General features: G+C 37.6%; 1 protein-coding gene across 1 annotated transcript in view; it reads right to left on the bottom strand.

The window, feature by feature from the left end:
* acss3 (acyl-CoA synthetase short chain family member 3) overlaps positions 1 to 21,351 on the bottom strand; it is a 215,911-nt gene extending 194,560 nt beyond the window's left edge. The window contains exons 1-2 of the mRNA XM_039761751.1: positions 20,824 to 21,351; positions 146 to 290 (exon numbers count right to left, since the gene is read on the bottom strand). Of these exons, the coding sequence (XP_039617685.1) occupies positions 146 to 290; positions 20,824 to 21,290 (612 nt within the window). The 5' untranslated portion in view covers positions 21,291 to 21,351. The remainder of the gene's footprint in view (positions 1 to 145; positions 291 to 20,823) is intronic.
* Positions 21,352 to 21,924: the final 573 nt, after the last annotated feature.

Here is a 21,924-nt window from a genome sequence, read left to right as displayed (position 1 = left end):
GTGCAGGTATTACTCCTATTCCTTGCTTAAGCAGATTGGCTCGGTGTGTGTCAAGCTTAGGGTGCAATAGTACTCCAATCTCTAACTATCTCTCACTCATTCCAAGATAATGCAAATATTAATGAACAGAAGAAAAGACTCATACCTGTTCCAAGACTTCCTTGTATGAAAACACCTGTTTAATTCCTGTGACTGGGCTGTCATGAATAATGGCAGGCTGGTCCCCTCGCCCATTTTCAACATGACGATCTAGTGCATTGTAGCAGATATTAAGTTTTCCATTAACAAACCTAAAAATATTTAAAAACAAATGATGAACAAAATTATTGTTACATTTATGTTTAATGCATTAAAAGGTAAATGACATAACAGCATAACTGCATCAGATCTACAGGAACAAGCCTCTCTGTTCTTTAGAGGATTAAAACCTTAAGATAGTCCTTAAAACCTACTTCTTTAATTTGACTTTTTTGTAGGTACATTTTTGTCAGTCAGTCAGTCAGTCAGTCATTTTCCAACCCGCTACATCCCAACACAGGGTCATGGGGTTCTGCTGAAGCCAATCCCAGCCAGCACAGGGCGCAAGGCAAGAACAAACCTGGGCAGGGCACACACACACACACCCCCACACACCAAGCACACACTAGGAACAATTTAAGATCACCAATGCACCTAACCTGCATGTCTTTGGACTGTGGGATTTTGTTCTACTTTTAATAGACTATAGAAACACAGAATTATGAAATATGAACTAAATTAGAACTTAGTTTTGTAAAATTTGACTTGCTTGTATAGAATGTTATTTGCTTTAATAAATACAATAAAATGTAAAAAAAAAAAAAAAGAATTACCAAATTCCTCAAAGGATATGCAATCATTAATTTCTACTCTTCTTTGCTTTTTTACATTTTTCCTGTTGTGGTGTTTTGCGTCACCACTGCCACCTGTTCTAAGCCCTGGGCAGCCGTTTGTATCACTCAAATGAAAGGATAGAGCCTCTAGGAGGAAGCCTATAAAAACAGTAAGCAACGGCTTAAGTATATATTTGTTAAGTTGAATGCCCAGTGGGAGCTGGGTGGTATTCTGGTCTTGAATCCCTGCAAATTTTGTTTTTTTCTCCAGCTTCTCAGCTCTGGAGTTTATTTTTTCCATCTTTCCTACCATCTGACCATAGAATCGAACTTATCATAAGAGACTAAAAAAAAATCTATATATAAGGATTGTACTTTTCCACTAAATACTGTATATATACGGTTTATGTAAGTGTGTTTTAATTTTTTTTTTATATGTTATGTAGTCATTATTATTTTTATTTAATTAAAATTGATTGTTGTTGCCACTGTTGTTAAAGCTACTGTGGCCCAAGATTTGGCAGTTGAAGACAATCCCAGATTTTCTCAGTATTCACATTAGATTTTTGAAATTACCATTTGTTAACTCACCTATCCCTTTTATTGTATTAAATCCCTTTTATTGTATTAATGTAAATTTCTGGTCACCATTTTGGACAGAAATAAAAGGTTGCAGTTAGTTTATTTCCATGAAATTAAGCATTTATCACACCATTTCAAAAACTGCAACTAAGCTATTTCTGACTGACCGGACTATTTACTGTTATTTTATGCTTTGCAGTAAATTAACAGGTCAATGTTATATCTCATTTCAGCTCATTCAAGGAAGAATACATTTCACCAAATTATCTGACTAGGAGCTACCAGGGTATGGAATTTCCTGCTGGGAAGCTTATATTTCTCTGTTAGGTTATATAGAACAATATGTACAGTACAAGAAAAAAGAGGTTATGTTCAATTTTTATAACACACTATAGTTAGACATCACCTGGAGTATGGTACACAGTTTTGGTCTTCAGGCTACAAAGAAAGACATAGCAGCACTGAAAAAACTCCAAAGAATAACAACTACGCTGATTCCATTACAGCAGGGAGCCAAGCCTTTTCAGTTTAACACTAGAATTACCACATCCTATGAAAAAACTCGTAGATCCGGCCCACCTTAAATCCGTTCACACCTTTCCCTCAGCATCTTTTGTCTTGTAAATGTGCTGATAAAGACAAGCAGCAAGCAGTCTGCTATTCCAGCCCTCCCCCACCCCACCCCCACCGCGGTAAAGCATGTACAAAGTTCTCCCAGCTCATGCCTTGATTGATTATCTGGGAGTGAAGTGCAGGAGTTTTAGAGTGGAAATAACAGATTGTTATTTGGAACACATGCATTTCACGTGTGTTCCGTTTCTACAGTAATCTGTGTAAACACACTGTTAAAACAGAAACTTTTTCATATTTTAGTAATAAATGTTACAAAATGTAGGCATAAACTATAGAATGTGTGAAGCCTGAAGTCCAAAGATCAAATAAACACTTTCACAAAAGGTTCAAGGACGATACAAGAGCTTCTGTGGTGTAGCGGTAAGATTTGCTGACTTGTAATCAAGAGTCCTCGGTTTGATCCCGACCGCCTCCTATATTTACCATTTTCAGTAGTGAGCTGCTCTTATTGTTAATATTATACAGTAAACACATACATTTCGTTTGTGTCTGTAACAGCCACTGTACATTTATAGGACTTTTAAAGGTTACAGGTTTTTTTTTACACTTTTATTTTCTCAGTCACGATTACGATACATACTACTGCCCCCCAGGGATCTGACGCTGTTACTTTTTATCTGAAACTGGGAATAACTGTAGATGTGAGTGGTGTTTTGAGGCAATGGAACTGGACATTCTCTGATTTGGATGGATACAAGGAATAGGTATATATGATATTTAGAATAACTCATTTTATGACCTGTATAGTACATTTCGGAAAACATTGTGGCACGGATGCAACACTATTCAAATTCATTCGCATAACATTGTGCGGTTGTAATTATTGACCGCATGTTTCATGTGTTTTCTTTTTTGTTCCCCATTTTTCTCCACGTTGCTGTATTGGGCTGTTTCTTTTGTACTCCAGGACATGCAGATGAAAAAAATAGTACAGAGGTCAGTTCAGCACTATATGCAATCATCAGATTCAAATGTTAACAGTTCACACACATGCAAGGATCGTCCTTCCTACATTTACGAGATGTGTACCTGTTGTAATATGCACACTTCTCTCTATGCTTTGGTTCCTATTACACACCTGAAAGAAAGAGACAATATATGTGACATTTTGAAGAAATCATTTTATGACCTGAATAGTACAAATCAGAAAACATGATCGAACTAATGCAATATTATTTGAAAACGAACAGCGTCAGATCGGGTGTGAATTTAGTTACTTAGAATTAGATCAGGAGGGCTGGGTTTTTGGGGCTACAGCGTGATCATGATTGAGAAAATAAAACTGAAAAAAGCTAACTTTTACAAGTACCATAAATTTATACCCAATGTACCATATATTTGTCTCTTTCTTTTTTTCCCTGGTGCAGCATTGACATCGTGCACCAGAAGGCGTGAGCTTATTCAATGCAAGCAGGAACACACTGGTGGCCATTTGCTTATGCTATAACATGCTTGACTTGGCGGCGATCAACACACATGTACTGTGCAAGGCATGTATGGGGTCCACTGAGAAAATAAGAGTGTTCATGGCTCACCTTGCAGAGGAACTTCATCGTCGCATCTTACTAGAAAAGGCGATGGAAAAACAAAAGGAGGATGTAACATCGACAAGCTTCATTTTGTCATTTATTACTAAAATATGAAAAACGTTTCTGTTTTAAGAATGTGTTTACACAGATTATTGTAGAAACGGAACACACATGAAATGCATGTGTTCCAAATAAAGATCTATTATTTCCACTTTGAAAGTCCAGCACTTCATTCCCAGATAATCAAGCAAGGCATGAGCTGGGAGAACTTTGTGAATGTTCTGCAGCAATGGGGGGATGGAATAGCAGGCTGCTTGCTGCTTGCCTTTATCGGTACATTTACAGGACAAAAGACGTTGACGGAGAGGTGCAAACAGATTTAAGGAGGGCCAGTTCTATGAGTTTTTTCGTAGGCTCTGGTAATTCTATTGTTAAGCAGAAAGGAGATAAAGAAGATACGTGATTGAAGTGTTTACATTTATGAAGGCAATTGGTACAGTGGATCGAGACTGTTATTTTAAAATGAGTTCATCAAGAACACAGGGTCACAATTGGAAACTTATTAAGGGTACATTTCACACAAACAATAGTAGGAACTCATGGAATAAGTAACCAAGTAGTGTGATAGACAGTAGGGCTTTAGGGAATTTCGAAACTAGACTTGATGTTATTTTAGTACAATTAAGTGGATAGGACTGGTAAGCTTTATTGGGCTAAATGGCCTGTTCTCATTTTAATTGTTCTATTAATATAAAACAGCATAAATACCAAAGGAAAACGGTCTGATTTTAGCAATAAAAATAGTGTATATAATTATCAGTTACATACAGAATTGTGGGTAACACAGTACAAAGTGATGCCATACTGTACTCTTAACTATATTTCCCTGTAACAAAGCACTGTAATGCAATGCTGTTTAAATTCTTACAATCACATTATAGTTACTGACTTACCCACAATATGGTTGCTTGCATTAAACATAGGCTTCTGAGCAAATAATATGTTAGTGTTGCAAATACCTTAAACAACAGGGATCTCAGCCAGCCTGCACTACACATGCATATTATTTTTACACAGAAATAAACTGAATTTTATAACTCTCTCAGCTCAATACCAGAGATGTGTGTTATTCTTACATGACAGTTTGTTTTACTTTGAAACTGTTCTGAGGTCAACATTTTAATTATTAAGTAACTAGCTGTTCTACTCGGCTTTATCCAGAAGAATGATAAAATGTATGTTACATGCGTAAAATAAAAGCAGACCTGACACTTATTATCTCCTTATTCCAGCAGAAAGACATGTACTTTTTTAGTATTATTTGGCATCTAGTACATCTCAGCTTATTAAGCCTTTGTGCAAACTTACTGTGAAATCAGGTGTAAGATTTGGAAAAATAGAAGTAAGTTTGCAGCAAAGAACAATCTGTAGTAGAACAGTAATAATCTTTATGTCAATAGTTCAGTAATAATATTGAAATGTTATACAGGATGTAGATGAATCACAGTCATAACATACAACTCTATCGCTGAGAGACAAATGATGGTGGAATGGCACACATGCCTTCCTCCTCCCTGAGCAGTGCTCCCAACGGATTCCCACTCCTCTCACACCCACCATTTCAAAAGACTTTTGTTACTCCAGCTCAAGCAAAGATCTCATCACAAATGTGCTTGCATATTACTTGCTCTAGATAAAAGCTAACATTGACCTTTTTGTTCATCAGAAAATGATAATTCAGAAAGGAGGACACAGATTATTGATATGATCAACCATTAAAAAAGTTATCTTCACAAAATGTCCACATTTCAATAAGTACATGCAAAGTTATACACATGAAAGATTTAATTATCTGCATTTTACTCATTTAGTAAAAGAAATTATAAAGCCAAATACAAACATTTATTATGAAACATAAAAAAAATATTATCAGAGCCTCCATTGATGACTGAGTCCTGATCGGAGCTCTCGAGAGACTGAGCGAGGAGTCTGAGTGTTGGGGCTTGCAAGTGTCCTGGATAAACTTTGTGTCAAACGAATGGTTGCTCATGGAATCCCGAATGAGGCACATTACCTGCATTGTGAGGCAGCATCAGTTACGGCACTACAGCCATGTGGCGCTATTCCCCGAGGGTGATTCCGATCACAGGATCCACATTATTGAGGACCCGACTGGTAGACCAGGCCAAGGGAATGCCTACATAACACCTTCCTGCGGTAGATAGACATTTCCAGAGGGTTGGACTGGACCATGTGTCTGCTTGGGGGGTTGCCAACTGGGATCCCAAGCTGTCTCGTCAAGTGGTGCATGTGGCAACATTCGGTGCATGCTACCCAGCCTGACCTGACCTGAATATTATTATCACAAGTAAAGTAGTGTCACCAGGAGTCAAAACCTATCCTGTTTGTATCAGGAACAATGCAGGCAGCAAGTCAAACACAGGATACTGTGGTACTGTGGTAGAATGGCCAAGCCATTGGACATTACACCCCCAGTTGCCTTGGATAAAAACTTCAGGAAAATAAATAGTAATTAAAAAAATAATTTTGGAACACAGCTTATTCTAAACATATGGTCACAAGGACCACAGCACAAACTGATAGCATCAGGTACAAAGGAGTGCCTTAACAAGGCACACAGTAAAACATTTAATTAAAATCACAAAAAAGTGCAGTAATTAGTAAGCTTCTTAAAATAGGGATTGATTTACAAAATCAAAAACTGATAAAAAAAATACAAGAAGTGACACTTTTGGGATAAGGGAATTATTAATTTTCAACTGTAAAAAAAAAAAAACAGCATGGTGGCACAGTGGATAGTACTATTGCATCACGGATCCAATGTTCTGTGTTTGAAAAAATATCTGATCATTCTCTCTATGGAGTTTGCATGTTCTCTCCATGTATGATGTTTATTCATCTTAAATTCTCACAGACAGGAGTCTCATGTTGACAGGCACTTCAAACTGACCAAGTATAAATGTGCCAGTGTTCCCAAACGTTAGCCTTTGAATGAATTGGTGTCTTGCCTATGGTGTTTTCCTGCCATGCATCTAGTCCTGCCAGGATAAGCTTCAGCCTCAAAGCAGACCTGAACTGGACTAAGTGAATCTGAAAAGGTTAGACCTGTAGATCTTCTTTCACATTTTGGATCATTCACCAATCAAAGGCAAGATCAAATGAAGGACGACCTTGTGTGCTCTCCAACTGGTGATTTTTGATTGAAAAATATTAATACAGGAATAAATATTTAACAAACTGGCATTTTCACAAAACAAAAAACAAAATTAAAACTTAAAAAAATCTCTTTGTGCTTTATCAGCACTATGCATTTCTGCTTCTCCCAGAAGCTTATCATGTTCCTGCTGCTTGTCACTTTCTATCAGTGATGATCATTATGCCATAACATTGGAGGCTGAGTACAAGTCTGATCAAGACATACAGTTCATACACCTAAACATGTCAAGCACACAGGGTAGCAGCACATGGTTCAACTGCAGCAAAGCAGTCTGAAGGTGTGCCATGCTCCTCTGCTGATTTCCAGGTAATAAAGTGTAAAGAAAGAAAGGAATTTTTATAAAGTGGGCTCTTTGTTAATGTTCTTTACTAAAGATTAAAGATAAAATTACTGATTACATCTCTAAACACAAAAATAAAAATGATGCCATCTTTCATTAAATTGGTTTAAAATTGTTGCCATTTATTAAACATCTGATAATGAATCTACTTAACATGTTAAGAGTTGTGAGTAAGGGCCAACAGGTTTCTTCATGTGGGGCACAGTAGTCATGTACATTCAAACATGACCAGTAGACTGGCAAGATCCAGAGTGCTTTTGGAAGCAGGTACAGTATTTTGCCTGACAAGATTTTTCTCTACTTGTACTAGTTTTCTTTTTTCCTGCTCAGGTGAAGTTCAAACAATCACATGTAGGTTTTCATCATATCTATATTTATAAATAAATACACATACATAGAATGGACTACAATTCACTCATATACAAATTTAGATATTTCCTCTTAAATAAGTGACATGGTAATGGAGAGGTTAGTGCTACTGCCTCATGTCCTACTGCACTACGTAGAGTTTGCACATTCCCATCGTTTCCAGATGAGTTTAAACTGTGGAGAGTTTAAGTGTGTCTGTAATCCCTGTGATGGACCTGGCCGGTGTTGTTTCCCATCTTGGGAATTTATACTGCTATTTCTGTGACCATTCATTACACTTAGAAGATGAATAAAATGGATGGCGGGACAGGTTTTAGTTACAGTAACGGAATAAGAGAGTTTGAAATGAATAACTGGACAAATAAATGGTTGATCTACTTTTACATTATATTGGATGTCAACATCTTAGGTATAATGTCCATTTATTTCTCTGTAACCCATTACACCAAAACAAGATGTACCATTAAATGTCTAAAACTGTCTATTTCAACTGAGATTAAGCAAGCAGCCTAAACGATGAATAAATGGGTGGATTTTTCTTGATGTTTTAATATAGCTGTTAGTTTTCATGTCAGGGTCAGATCTCAACAGTTTCTACATACTATAATGTATACATAACTCCATCCCAATTATGAAAACCAAGAGTCTTGGGAAGGTGTGGGCATTGTGTATGCCTAAAAATATTAACTTGGACTGTTGTTTTCCATTTCTCTGGTAATGGTATTTACAATCTCTTTGTTTGGATTGATTTTGACACAGATTAGCGAGCTCAGAGGCAGTTTTGCAAGGATTTTACTCTGAAAGACCTTTTCACTGCAGATGCAAATGGTACAGCAAAGTCAGGAGCCTCTATTCAGTTACTTTGATTTTTAATGTCTGTAAACTACTTCAAGACATTACCATTTACAAGATGCATGCTGAAGAAACACACTTTCAACTCCAATTACTGCTGTAAATACCAAAACATGCAATTATGTGTCATTCCATTATGCATAATTCACTGCCATTTGGAAAATTAGACCAACTGAAAATTCAGAAAGCTTTTATTCATTGCATTACAAGTCTTTTTTTTTAACTACACCTAAAGTACTCCTCTCATCTAAGGACTTGTAAATACCTAAAGGTATTCATACAGTCATGTTGCATTCCACTGAAAGAAAAAAACAAAAAAAATGCCTGGACATTAACATGACTAATGTTATCTGGCATTTCTAGGAACTGAAGTTTTAAAGCCAGAACATGTATTTCCTCAACATGAACAGATTTCTCAAAAACAAACCTCATGCAACACAGTGTGCTGTACAAAATCAATAACATCATTAATAAGACTTCTGTTCCCTTATGAAAAGATCTCAAGCAAGAAAAAAAATGTTTTCAAAGTTTTATTCTTCTAAAACATATTTACACTTAACTTGTATTGTCTATTTAGAGTCTTTCTTCTCTGGAATCCAATTATAAAGTAATAATAATAATAACAATAATAATAATAGCAATAGCACGACAACAAACTAGAATCCTGATCAGGTTTAGTTCCTTCCTTGTACTAGAGGCTGTTAGCACAGGCCTTTATGTAACACTGAACTGAATTAACCAGATATGAGAACTTTATGTCATATCATAAATCTAATCAGCTCAATCCAAGTCTGGGTTGTAGAGGGTGATGGAGCCTATTCCAGCTAGCATAGGACGTAAGTCTGGAATAAACCCTGGACAGGGCAACATTGTTCATCACTGGGCAAGCACACACTTCAAACACACACTAAAGCCAATTTAGCGATGCCAGTTCACCTAACCTACAAATCTTTGTAATAATGTTAATAGTAATTTAATAAAAGTATAACAATAACAGTAATAATATAGACAGAGAGATAATACAGAAAAAATTTAGATAACAATAGAAACAACAATATCCATTATTACAGACAATGCACTGGAATCCCTTCCAGGGCTTGTTAGTGCCTTGGTTCTGATAGTGTCATGGAAGACTTACCCTTGACTCAGAAGTAGATTAAGCAGGTCTGACAACGTTATTTTATATAATCAGAATTATTATCTTAATAAAGCATCAATTGATATTTTTTCCTTTACATTTCCACTCCATCACAAGTAATCTGTCCAAAACTGAGTACAGTAAATACCTACCTTACAGTACATTTACCATTAGAGGTGTGCAATATTGACAAAAAATATCTCAAGGGACTTTGATGATAACAATAATTAAATAATATGTTGCATCATTTTGCAAAACATGTTTGTAAAAGTCTTCTTGATCTAGCTTGCTATTGTTAATAGGATATTAATTGTAGCTTACTAATGAGATTAATGGAAACAACAGTTAAGGAAAGCAGGTCTTATTTGTTTACTTAAAACTGAAGTAAAATAACACAATCGTTAAAGTAATAATAATAATACATTTTATTTATATAGTACTTTTCTCATGCTCAAGCAAACCATTTCAATGTGGTCTGCAGGATTTACACAAAAAACTGCACTAAGACCAACAAAACTATGATAATAAGAGCATTTTAAACAGACACCTACCCTTAATGTAAGCAAGACATGAATCCAAAGGGAGTAAAATACTTACTTACATTTACATTTATTTGTTTGGAAGATGCTTTTATCCAAAGCAACTTACAACAGTGGTAAACAACATCAAGTAATGCTAGGCTAGGGCCCATTTGTTCAATAGATGTAGTAAGACAGGTATCAAATGTTGATTACCACAAGTGAAAACATGTAATAACTAATATATTCACATTTAGATTACCATTGATAAAGCAATTAAACTTAAACAACAACTTAACCACTTCGGAATCAGCAGTTCAGATGGAGTTGGGTAGCCCATACCAACATCTAAGAACTACACAGGAAAAGAGTCTGGATTGAAAGTTGATGCCACAGAGGTGGAATCACCAGACGCTGCTCCCTGTGTTTGTTTTTTGAAATAGCTGCCTAAAGACTTTTTCTTTCTTTTCCGCTCCCTCCCTTGTGTCATAACCTGCTCCAACATTTGCAGCCATAGGGCAAGCTTTAGCGGTTGAGGAGCCCAGGGATGGGTGTCTTCCTTTGTTGCCATAGCCATGAGTTCTCTGTCATAGCTGTTGTTGCAATGGCTTCAATCCTGTCATCATCATTGTAGTGTTTTTTGTTTAAATGAATGAACTGTTAGCGTGTTACTACATCAATACACTTTGTGGGCATTGAACCAGGTTAACACCAAAGTGTTAAACAGAAGTCAGCAGAAGGAAACTCATCCTAAAATGTATAATAACTTAATATTTTGGAGCTTATGTAGTGTTTAATGAACTGATCATTTCGGGAGGAAAACGAAGAAGTGCTTTGGCAGATTAAGTAAATCTCAGCACAGCTACAAACATGGTCGGATGGTGCGACAAACTCCAAGCCACCCACATCTAACTTTGCAAACACAGATAATGTTACATGAGCGGGTCTGAAACCCTAAACCAGCTGTGTATGTGCACGTCCTTCTGAGTGCTGCACTTCCATCCCCTGAGCTACGTCTTCTCCCCATCCTGCAAAATTCTCTGTCTAAGCACTCGCTTTGCATAAGCGCAGTAGTCTATCCAATTAGGTTAAATGAAACAGTGCATGCTTGGACCCTCAATGTGTGTTTTTGATTGTTTTTTGCAAAGTGAGTGACATACTCGATAATTTCAACTCGCACATTGTTAAAACAATTAAGATATTATCATAGACTATATATATCACTCACTGATATTTACCATTTTTTATTTTTCACAATTAATACTGTACACTATCATTATCATGGGTTTTAAAGTGCAAATCCACCTTAATAAAAGTATAAATGTCTGTGTGTCTCTCCGGGCGTCTGTCTGGTTGCTATGTCTCTGTCATTCCAAAAGATTGTGCAACACAAACATTTGCGTTAATAAAATGCATTGCATTTGTCAATCCAATAAATGGCCCATCATAAACAATAACACTGCTTTTATGAATCCCATACCAAATGGCATATAATGGAGACACATGCATTGGTTGGTGCACTCAAATGCTAACTTTGAGGTCTATGTTGATTACTTAACCTACCTTAGACAGGCAGCACAGCTGGTGTAATTCAAATAAATTACAGCAAATACAAAAAAAAAAAACAATGTTTGAAACTGTGCTTAACCCAATTGAAGGTTTCCGGGCACTGAAGTCTGTCTCAGAAATAACATGCATAAAATTAGGAATCAAACCACAGCACCAATTTAGACTTACCAATTAACCAAAAACACATATTTTTGTAATAAAAGAGCAAATCCAACATAATTAGAGGAAAAAAAGTACACACACAGGATGAGCCTGCCAACTCTACACAGGCTGTGGCCTAAAAAAGGATTCAAAGTTATCAAGCAGCGGCACAAACCATTGTGCCACCCAGCCATTCCTTCTTTCTGAAATAGCTTTTCAGATCTGAGAAGAGTCCAGTTTAATCAACATTAATCAGAACAGATGGTACATGTTTATTGCACAATTGCTATCTTATAGCCTTTGGACACCATATTGATAACCAGCTGTGTGGAGTTTGCAAGGGTTTCCCATAGGGACTCTGCCACCTCCAAGTTAAGTGAAATTTACTATGTACATAGTACAATGAAATTCTTATTTGCATATTATCCCAGAACAGTTTATACAGATGCAACAAATAAAAAAGTATACATAGCATGTAACATACAATATACAGTATATATACAGTAACTGTTAAAATGATTGACTGTTCAGCAACTAGTATAAGTGGAAGAAAATATGCTGTGTAGGATGGCTGAGATCTTTAATAAGACTGCTTGAGTGAGTGCCATGTACATCCTGAAGGTATTTGTGTCAGTAATATTCTGTGCTGCCTTTACCACTCTCTGCAGTGCTTTACATTATTAAATCAAGCAGTCGGGCTAACAGGATGTGATGCACCCAGTGTGTACTCCACTGTGCACCTGTAGAAGTCAGCAAGAATAGGTAATGAGCTGTCCTCACACATCTGACGAAGTAGAGGCGTTGGTGAATCTTTTTGACGAGACAAAATGTTGTGCCACTTCCGTTCATCAGTAATTGACACTCAAAGAAATTTTAAGCTGCACCTCTTTTAACACCATCCCATTTAATGTAGATGTCAGTGTGGTTTGATTTCTGCTTTCAGAAGTCTGGGTTCTTGGTTTGCAGACATGAAGAGTGAGAATGCTGTCCTGACACCACTGAGTCAACATGTAGTCCTCTTCTCTATAAACTGTCTCATCAATGTCAGTGACAATTCCACCCGGGGGAGTAAATGCTAACATTAATTTTATTTTAATTTTTTTCATTTTTATTACTATTTAATTTAATATTGTTTCTTTGTATCAGTATACTGCTGCTGGATTATGTGAATTTCCCCTTGGGATTAATAAAGTATCTATCTATCTATCTATCTAATGCCTATGATGGTGGAGCTATCAAGTAACTTCTATAAGCTATAAACAGAATTATGGCATGACATTTTTATCAACCATATGTACAAGGTTGGTATGGAGTGCAAAGAATGTGAAATCATCTGTGCACTGACTTTGAAGATATGCAAACTGGACCAGATCACGATTATTTGACTACTCTGATTAATGTATCTCAGCACTAGTCTTTCAAGACACTTTATAATAAATGGAGCGATTGCCACTACTCCACAGTCATTCAGGTAGTCCATTTTGTTTTCTAAGGCACAGGGACAATTGTTGTCCTTCTGAAACAGACAGAGACCACATATTCTCTATGTGAAATAGTAAAAATGTCACAGAAGACATCAGCTAATTGATTGCTACAGGTTTTTAAACCATGTCCTGAAATTCAGTCTGGTGTGGATGCTTTGTGGATATTGTTTAAAAGTCCTAATCACATTTTGTGCAGAAAAAGAGAAGAATGAATCATGTGATACTGCATGAAATTAAACAGTAGGCTGCCCATTGTCACAATCGAAACAACCTGCGTTGTTCAGGAGGCCAAGCAGTTAAAACATTTGTTTTCACATTCAGACCTTGTCCCATTCACCCCTATTTTAAAATGCAAGAACAGGTTAGTTCTTTTTTAATTGTTCAATTTAGAAAACATTATTTAGAACACAACTGGAGTGTGGGGGTTTGCCTTGAGGATGAGATGCAATCTATATTAAGGATGTACAGTGGTACCTTGAGATACAAGTTTAATTCATTCCGTGACCAAGCTCATAAGTCAAAATGCTCGTATCTCAAATCAATTTCCCCATTGAAATTAATTGAAATGAGATTAATTTGTGCCAGCCCCCAAAAAAACACCCCAATTTTTTGTTAAATATTTTCAACATAAGAAAAATGTATTTATAATGAACAAATATTGTATACAAACAAAATAAAACCTAATACATAAAGAGAATCTAAAGAAATAAACAAATGATGGTGAAGCCGATTAACATATGTAATGTTTTTTTCTTTCACTTCTGCTTTATTTAATTTTCTTCTTTACTAGTTTTTTTCTTTTTTGCCATGCTTTCATCACTTTCATTCACAGGGCGTTTCAATGGAAACCTGTCCAAGAAGCTTTGTTTAGTCCTCCCCTTTAGAATGTTTCTGAAATGAGTTAGGCAAGTGTCATTAAATAGTGCCGCTGCACGACCAGTTACAACTTTTTCAGGGTGTTTCTTTTCAATAAAGTCCAAAATTTTTTCCCACATTCCCAGCACTTCCTTTATCTCACTTGAAGAGGTAACCTCCTCTGCCTCCTCTGCGATACCGATCTCCTGCAGAACCTCCGTATGTTGTTGCGTCTGTAGTTCTGTCAACCCCTCCGTCATCAGTTCCTCAGAATGTGCAGCGACGAGCTCTTTGATGGCTCGTATTTCGAATTTTGGCTTGTAATTCAAGGCAAAAAATCAACCTAGTGATGGCTCATATCTCAAAAACCACGTACATTGGGGCACTCGTATCTCAGGGTACCATTGTATCTGGGAGAGGGTCCGATTCCTAGAAACATTATTGGGAAAAAAAGATTTAAGAAACATTGATGGGCAGATGAGAGGCTGAACTAGTAAAAACAGTTTTCTATTAGAGAATTTTAAATAAAAGTATGATAAATTATTAGTATGTATTTTCCTGACTGCTTCATCCATGACAACTTGTAGCATCACAATAGGATATAATTATTTTCATTTTTTTTTTTTTTTTTTAAATTGGACCACAGGAAATTTAAAATTATTACTCAGGCAGTCTTGTGATTTAATATCCCGGGTCTCACTTACTACACTATACTGACTCCAATGGCTATATGTTATCAATATGATCACTGGATAACAATCAAGAAAGGCTGTTACAAAATATAGCTTTACAATATTCAGAAAGACTTCAGAGATTTTACTTATTTGAACAACCTCTAACACAAAGAGTTATGAAAGTCCCAAAGGTAGGGTGAGTGAAGGTCAAAATGCATTCCAGCCTTAGCAGCAAACAGCACAACAGATATAGGAGTTTGCTAGACTAAGCTACAGTACCTACTTTTGATGAAGTTTAAGCAAAACATTAAATTAATTATAATGTTGGTAAGCATACAGTGAATATCACAAACACTGACATAGAAACATCCATATTTAGTGTGAATACTTAGTTAGTTAGATAGATAGATAGATAGATAGATAGATAGATAGATAGATACTTTATTAATCCCAAGGGGAAATTCACATAGTCCAGCAGCAGCATACTGATAAAAAAGAATATTAAAATTAAAGAGTGACAAAAATGCATGTAAAAACAGACAATATCTTTGTATAATGTTAACGTTTACCCCCCCGGGTAGAATTGAACGGTCGCATAGTGTGTGGGAGGAATGATCTCCTCAGTCTGTCAGTGGAGCAGGACACTGACAGCAGTCTGTCGCTGAAGCTGTTCCTTTGTCTGGAGATGATCCAGTTCAGTGGATGCAGTGAATTCTCCACTATTGACAGGAGCCTGCTCAGTGCCCGCCGCTCTGCCACGGATGTCAAATTGTCCAGCTCCGTGCCTACAATAGAGCCTGCCTTCCTCACCACTCTGACCAGGCATGAGGCATCCCTTTTCTTTATGCTGCCTCCCCAGCACACCACCGCATAGAAGAGGGAGCTCGCCACAACCGTTTGATAGAACATCTGCAGCATCTTATTGCAGATGTTGAAAGACGCCAGCCTTCTAAGGAAGTATAGTCGGCTCTGTCCTCTCTTGCACAGAGCATCAGTATTGGCAGTCCAGTCCAATTTATCATCCAGCTGCAGTCCCAGGTATTTATAGGTCTGCACCCTCTGCACGCACTGATGATCATGGGGTCCATGAGGGGCCTGGTCTTCCTAAAATCCACTACCAGCTCCTTGGTTTTGCTGGTGTTCAGTTGTAGGTGGTTTGAATCACACCATTTAACAAAGTCCTTGATTAGGTTCCTATACTCCTCCTCCTGCCCACTCCTGATGCAGCCCACGATAGCAGTGTCATCAGCGAACTTTTGCACGTAGCAGGACTCCGAGTTGTATTGGAAGTCGAATATATATAGGCTGAATTGGACTGGAGAAAGTACAGTCTCCTAAAGCACTCCTGTGGTGCTGACCACAATGTCAGACATGCAGTTCCTGAGACACACATACTGAGGTCTGTATAATAAACTAATACATTATTTGGGCAGACAGTAAATTTACTCTCAGGCAGTATTCTTGGATCTTCAATAAAACACTCAATGGGTGCATATCTGGTGAATGAGAAATAATCAACACAGGTGTAAGATTCTTATGATGCTTATCAAATTACAACAAGCGATAATGTGTGCTTTTATGATTACTGGCAGTGATATCCTGAGAAACACTACCTTGGTAGGAAAGAAACAAGCTTAGGTGACCTGTTCAGAATTACCGCATACTGATTGGTACTGATCTTATCTTTTAATGTGTGTTGGCAAAGCCTGAGAGGAAAATGTCTCCACACTATTAAGAAACTACCAACACAAAGCATTCATGCATGTAAGCTCCTTTTGGCACCCACTACACATGATTCTGGGAAGAACATGATAAAGGAAAACTCGGCTAACCCTGCTGTCTTTCTCCAATGCTCAGCAGTCTCTGCCACTGCTACTAACAAATCATGAATGACATATATACTGTAACTGGCCTCCACTGATAAGTTCTTAAAGTTCTGGTCCTGTCGAAACTGCCTGATCACACCCTATGCTGATTGAAAGTTTAGCTCAAGCGCTTTTATCTTTTGTTAAACAATTATATCTTATTATTGTATTACAGCCCTTCTATTGCAATGTAAAAATCTAAAAATAAATTTGGGTTATAATTTAAAAAAAATTTAGCTTTGCATACTATTTGATAGTGACAAACTTGGGAGTTCCACTTCAGTAGGATCTTAGACATTATTGTTTAGTAAAACCTAAAAAGAAAATTGAGAGTTATTCTAGTATCCTAGTGTTACTGGTCATGATTAGAGGCAACAAGACTTAGCCAGATTTACATGACCTGGAGCAAGTTGGACTATTAATTCCTTTATCAACCGAGGAACCACATTCCTGCGAAAGATCCTGTTTTCAATAAATTTAAAGACCCTTAATTACACTTATATCCATCAAATACCTGCTGAACCTGGTCAGCCCAGCTCAATGTTTGTAAGGTGTGGGGGGCCACAGTCTAAAAAAAGACAACATTAGACACAACCACAAATTCACAGTCACTTATAATGTAGATCCCACAATAAACTTAGATGAAAGTCTATGAGATACTGGGAGAAGCTCCCAGAGAAAATCCATGAAGGAACATGAAAATGAGGAAACTACATAGATACAGACAGAGAGAGAGACTGTGCCTAAATATACACACAATAGTGGTCAGTCTGTCATTCTCCAACCTGCTATAACCTAACACAGGGTCATGGGGGGTCTGCTGGAGCCAATCCCAGCCAGCACAGGGCGCAAGGCAGGAACAAACTCCCAGGCAGGGAGCCAGCCCACTGCAGGGCACACACACCCGCACACCAAGCACACACTAGGGACAATTTAGGACCACCAATGCATTTAACCTGCCTGTCTTTGGACTGTGGGAGGAAACCAGAGCACCCGAAGGAAACCCACACAGACAAGGGGAGCACATGCAAACTCCAAAAGAAGTGATATAACCTAGATTCAGTTAAACACCTGAACATGGATATGATGAAAATTCAGGTTTATATACAACCAGTTAACTGGAACATAAAGAGAACGTTTAAAAATGTTACATATAGCAATACAATGGTAAGATGTAAATAAAGATTTAAAGAAAAACGTATGATAAAAGACTTGGCCATGGAAGAGAACTCACCCTATCTTCGACTAGACTGGGCCTCAGAGCAATACAAAACATGCTTTGCGGTGTTCAAATCAAGACAGGTTAAACCTACACTACATGGAGCACTCAAAATGTCACAGCAATGTGCATAAAGCAAGTAATAAACAGCACTAGACAAAGTCCTGTGAAGACCATTCTCTCCGTGACCAGCAATGTAATTTCTACTAATAAAAATCTCACAAAAGATGCTTCACCATTGAGGTTTTCAGTCAGATGCGCTTGAGGCCTAGTTGATGTCCTGCCCCAAGGAATTTGAAGGCCAACTTTGATCCACTCAACTGGAAAAAATGATGGGACATTGACTATGAGATTTGAGATTGCACTGCATATGAACCATAAACAAAGACTGAATCAACAGAAAATTATATCTATGTTGAACAAACTACCTTATGGTGAAGGTGAAATCAGAACTCTTGGTTTGATGTTACTTTGGACACTATATGGAAACAGGAATGGTCTAGTTATGTTGCATTAAATAGCTTGTTATTGTCAAAATGTTTTCTTATACTACTGTGTAACAAATTCATGCCACGCACATTGCAGTTCATGTCCCACTTGAAGCTGAACTTGAAAGATCACACTTCTGTGTCCTCCAGTGGACTGGAAAATTAACAGCAACCCTACTGTGGTACAGAAACCAAATCTAGGTGATGTCTACAGTTAATGAAAGAAAGAATAAGCAGATCTCTAGACCAGGAGTTAAAAAGTACAACACAGATAAAGAGTGGTGTTCCCCTTTAATCTTGCCCAATGAAAAAACAGTAGGCTTCCCTTTTTTGGATGAAAGATCTCTGAACAATACTTTTATGTGTGCATAAAATAAATGTAATTTAGGAAATGTCATTTGGAGAAGGTGAAGCTAGTAAAATCACCATCCTAGAAGCCTTACAGGGGATGTTGGGGCTAAATATATTGTAAATATATTCTAAGTATATAATATATTAAATATATCTACTATCTATCCATCCATCCATCACAGCTTCTGTCTCAAGTTCAGATCCTGCCAGGTCACAATGCCTGCAGGATTTAATTACAGCCACTTTCTTAATTAGTAGCCTTTTACTGCTTCTAATGGAACATGATTGGTTGCCTTCATCTGATTTGACCAAAAACTTCAATTGCTAAATGGCAACTGGTTTAAAAAAAAAAAAAACACAATTCCTCAGCTGCTCCAGGTCAAAAAAAAAATCAACAATGTTAGAAATGTCAAAATGTCAGATGTGTCAAGTGATACTCACATTCATGTGCTACGGGGATTTTCAAACCTCCCACTTGTAACATCTCACCTTTTCACTTTGCTGTATTCATGTGAATCTGCAGTCAGCATTTTTGGAAAAACATGAGGCAGTTGCTAATTTGTTACTCATTCCACATAAAAAGCAATTAAAAAAAATAAGCAGTAAAGTGTTTTTTGGAACTAAAAAAACTACATATTTTAACTGTGTATCATATTGCTGCAAAATGCAAATAGTTTGACTACAAAGATGCCACTTGTTACTGACCTTGTTAGCATTTTTCTATTTTATAATATGGATTGCAATAAAAGGTCAGCACTATGTCACAGCTCAGTTAATTCAGAGAGCATTGTTCTGTTCTACGGGAAGCTTCCAATCTGAAGTACATTTAAAAACAACAGCAATTTATTTCTTGTGAAGCCCAAAATCCCACAAGGGCTTTAACAGGCCCTGTTTTTTGACAACCACACCCTTCACAATCTGAAGAAGACAAGAAAAAAATGGAAGAAATCTTGGGAAAAGCAATTCAGAGACAGACCCTGTTCCAGGTAAGTAGGGCATGCAACGGTGTCAAAAAAATGGGGTAAACACAGCACACAAAACAATACAAGTCATCCTCTTCACAGAGCTGGATGACCAATCATTGCTACCTAAGAAATGCAATACAATGTCTGTCCCATAGCATGTGAATGCACTAGCAAAGTGACACTTATCAGTGACTTCAAATGATCAAATCTGTTCCAAGGATCTAAGTTTTCGGCATCTTCTTACCCAAATTGTTTTTGACCTGAAGCATCACAGAACGTACTGTCAATTGGCAGCTGGTGAAGGAACAAAAAATGCTATTTAGATTCTGGAGTCTTGAAAGAGAGCCAATTAAAAACAACTCAGCCAAGTATGTGTAAAGACCACCTGTACTTTGGCTACTAAGTAAAAACATGGCTGGAATGAAAACCTGTAGCCACAGTGGAGTCTAGGAACTGAGCCTAAGATCCCAGCAATACAGTGTCACAAGTGTGGACCTGGGATGGTCCATCACACAGCACGTTTATCAGGCACTTATATAAAGCCCTGGTGGAGCAGCGGAGACTGCATGACGCATTCCTGAAACAGAGCTCTGCGCACGTGGGTTCAAAGCCAGGCATGGTTGGTTCCACGGCGGGGTCCGCAAGTTCTCGTCTTTTCTTCCCCTTAGTTATTTTCATTTGTGGTGAGGCGGATAACTATCCTACTAACAAGTGTCATCCCACTTTTTTAACATGGCACCGAAGCAAAAAAAGAATATTGCAAGATAGGGAAGCGGTTTAGTATTTATCATGCAAACGTATGAATTGTCGCTAGACTGAGAAAAGCAATTGTCGTTAAGGCAATGTGATTTCTGCTCGCATAGAACAGGAAGCGTTTCGTTCGAAAGTGTCGGGAGGGAAGTGGCGTACCGGAGCAAAGCCTGCGACATAAACTTAACGTGGCATTATTTTCATGTGCACTACGTAAGACATTGTCGGGACGTACGAGATTACATAAAATGAGTTCCTTTGCAATCGGAATACCAGGTATACAAATGCAACACCTACTAACGCTTAACTTGTTCTTATGCATACATACTAATTATCTAATGTATAAATACTATAGGGCATATCCTACTCAGAGCAACACTCGCAAACTGACAGGAAAAGTTCACAGACTTACCATTTGACAAATGGTGGGTTTGAATTTTCAAAGGTTTGTTCCCATTTTTTGAACCAAGTGATACGTTGCGCAGCTTCTCCCCAGAATGTTTCGGGGTCACGGATGGACAACTGGAAAGCCTGGTCATACCCTCCACTGCTGCTGTTCCCATTCGAATGACGTGATCGAGTACAAAGGGTCTCTAAAGCCGAGTCACGACTCAAAAACAGCCCGGCTGCATTTGTGGGCAACTTTAATGGACCCCCGACGGAGTGCCCTAAAGATCCAGACCTGGCGCACGAGGTAAACAACGAGGTGAAAGTTTGCAGGGTTCCGATATTTCCTCGGGTTTTAGCATATAAGTAAAGTTCATTAAACTGTAAATTCCGAAATATATTGCTGTTTATAAATTGCATGTTGCAAGAAGTTACACTGGTGCGTACTTTTTTTCGTTTTTCTTTTTTTTCTTTAATCTTGTAGTATCGCATACAGCAGAAAGTAAAACCTGGACTGGAAATAAGATCACTTCCACTGAGGATGTGTTTTTGAAACTCAATCCCGGACTATAATCTATTCCAGGATTTTCACGTACTTTTTTAGGCGTTCCTCGTGTTGTACCCAAAGCTGAAATAGGCTAGAAATTAAAAAACGTACAAATACAAACTGTAATTGTGACATAAATTAAATTGTCGTCACGGAGTTTTTGCACAACATCTGATGTCTTAAACGTCTGGTTTCACTCTTTTACAGTTGTGGAAGGCAGACGAGCGCCGTTAAATTACTCGACACGACCTTACTGCACACTGAACATCAGGACGGCAGTCACAAAGCTGAAGGATGTGCAGGTTCAAAACATACATAACTTAAAAAGCTGTAAAGTACACTTTCGGGTCACGGGAAACACTAAACTACCCCAGCAACACCGAACACAAAGCACAATGCAGCCCTAGACTTCCGTTTAGTCACTGATTAACCTAACCCGTGCATGTTTTTTTAGAAGTAACGCCTTACCGACATTGAGAGAACATGTAAACTTCACACGGATAGCAATCGGGGGAGAACTTTAACCAAGCACACTGAATCCATGCTAACCGTAACCACCATACGAATATGGTGTCCCCG

This window comes from Polypterus senegalus, chromosome 8 (genome assembly GCF_016835505.1).
Source record: "Polypterus senegalus isolate Bchr_013 chromosome 8, ASM1683550v1, whole genome shotgun sequence".
Taxonomy (NCBI): domain Eukaryota; kingdom Metazoa; phylum Chordata; class Cladistia; order Polypteriformes; family Polypteridae; genus Polypterus; species Polypterus senegalus.
The sequence above is the reverse complement of the archived record's forward strand: the minus strand, read 5'-3'. Positions and strand labels throughout refer to the sequence as shown.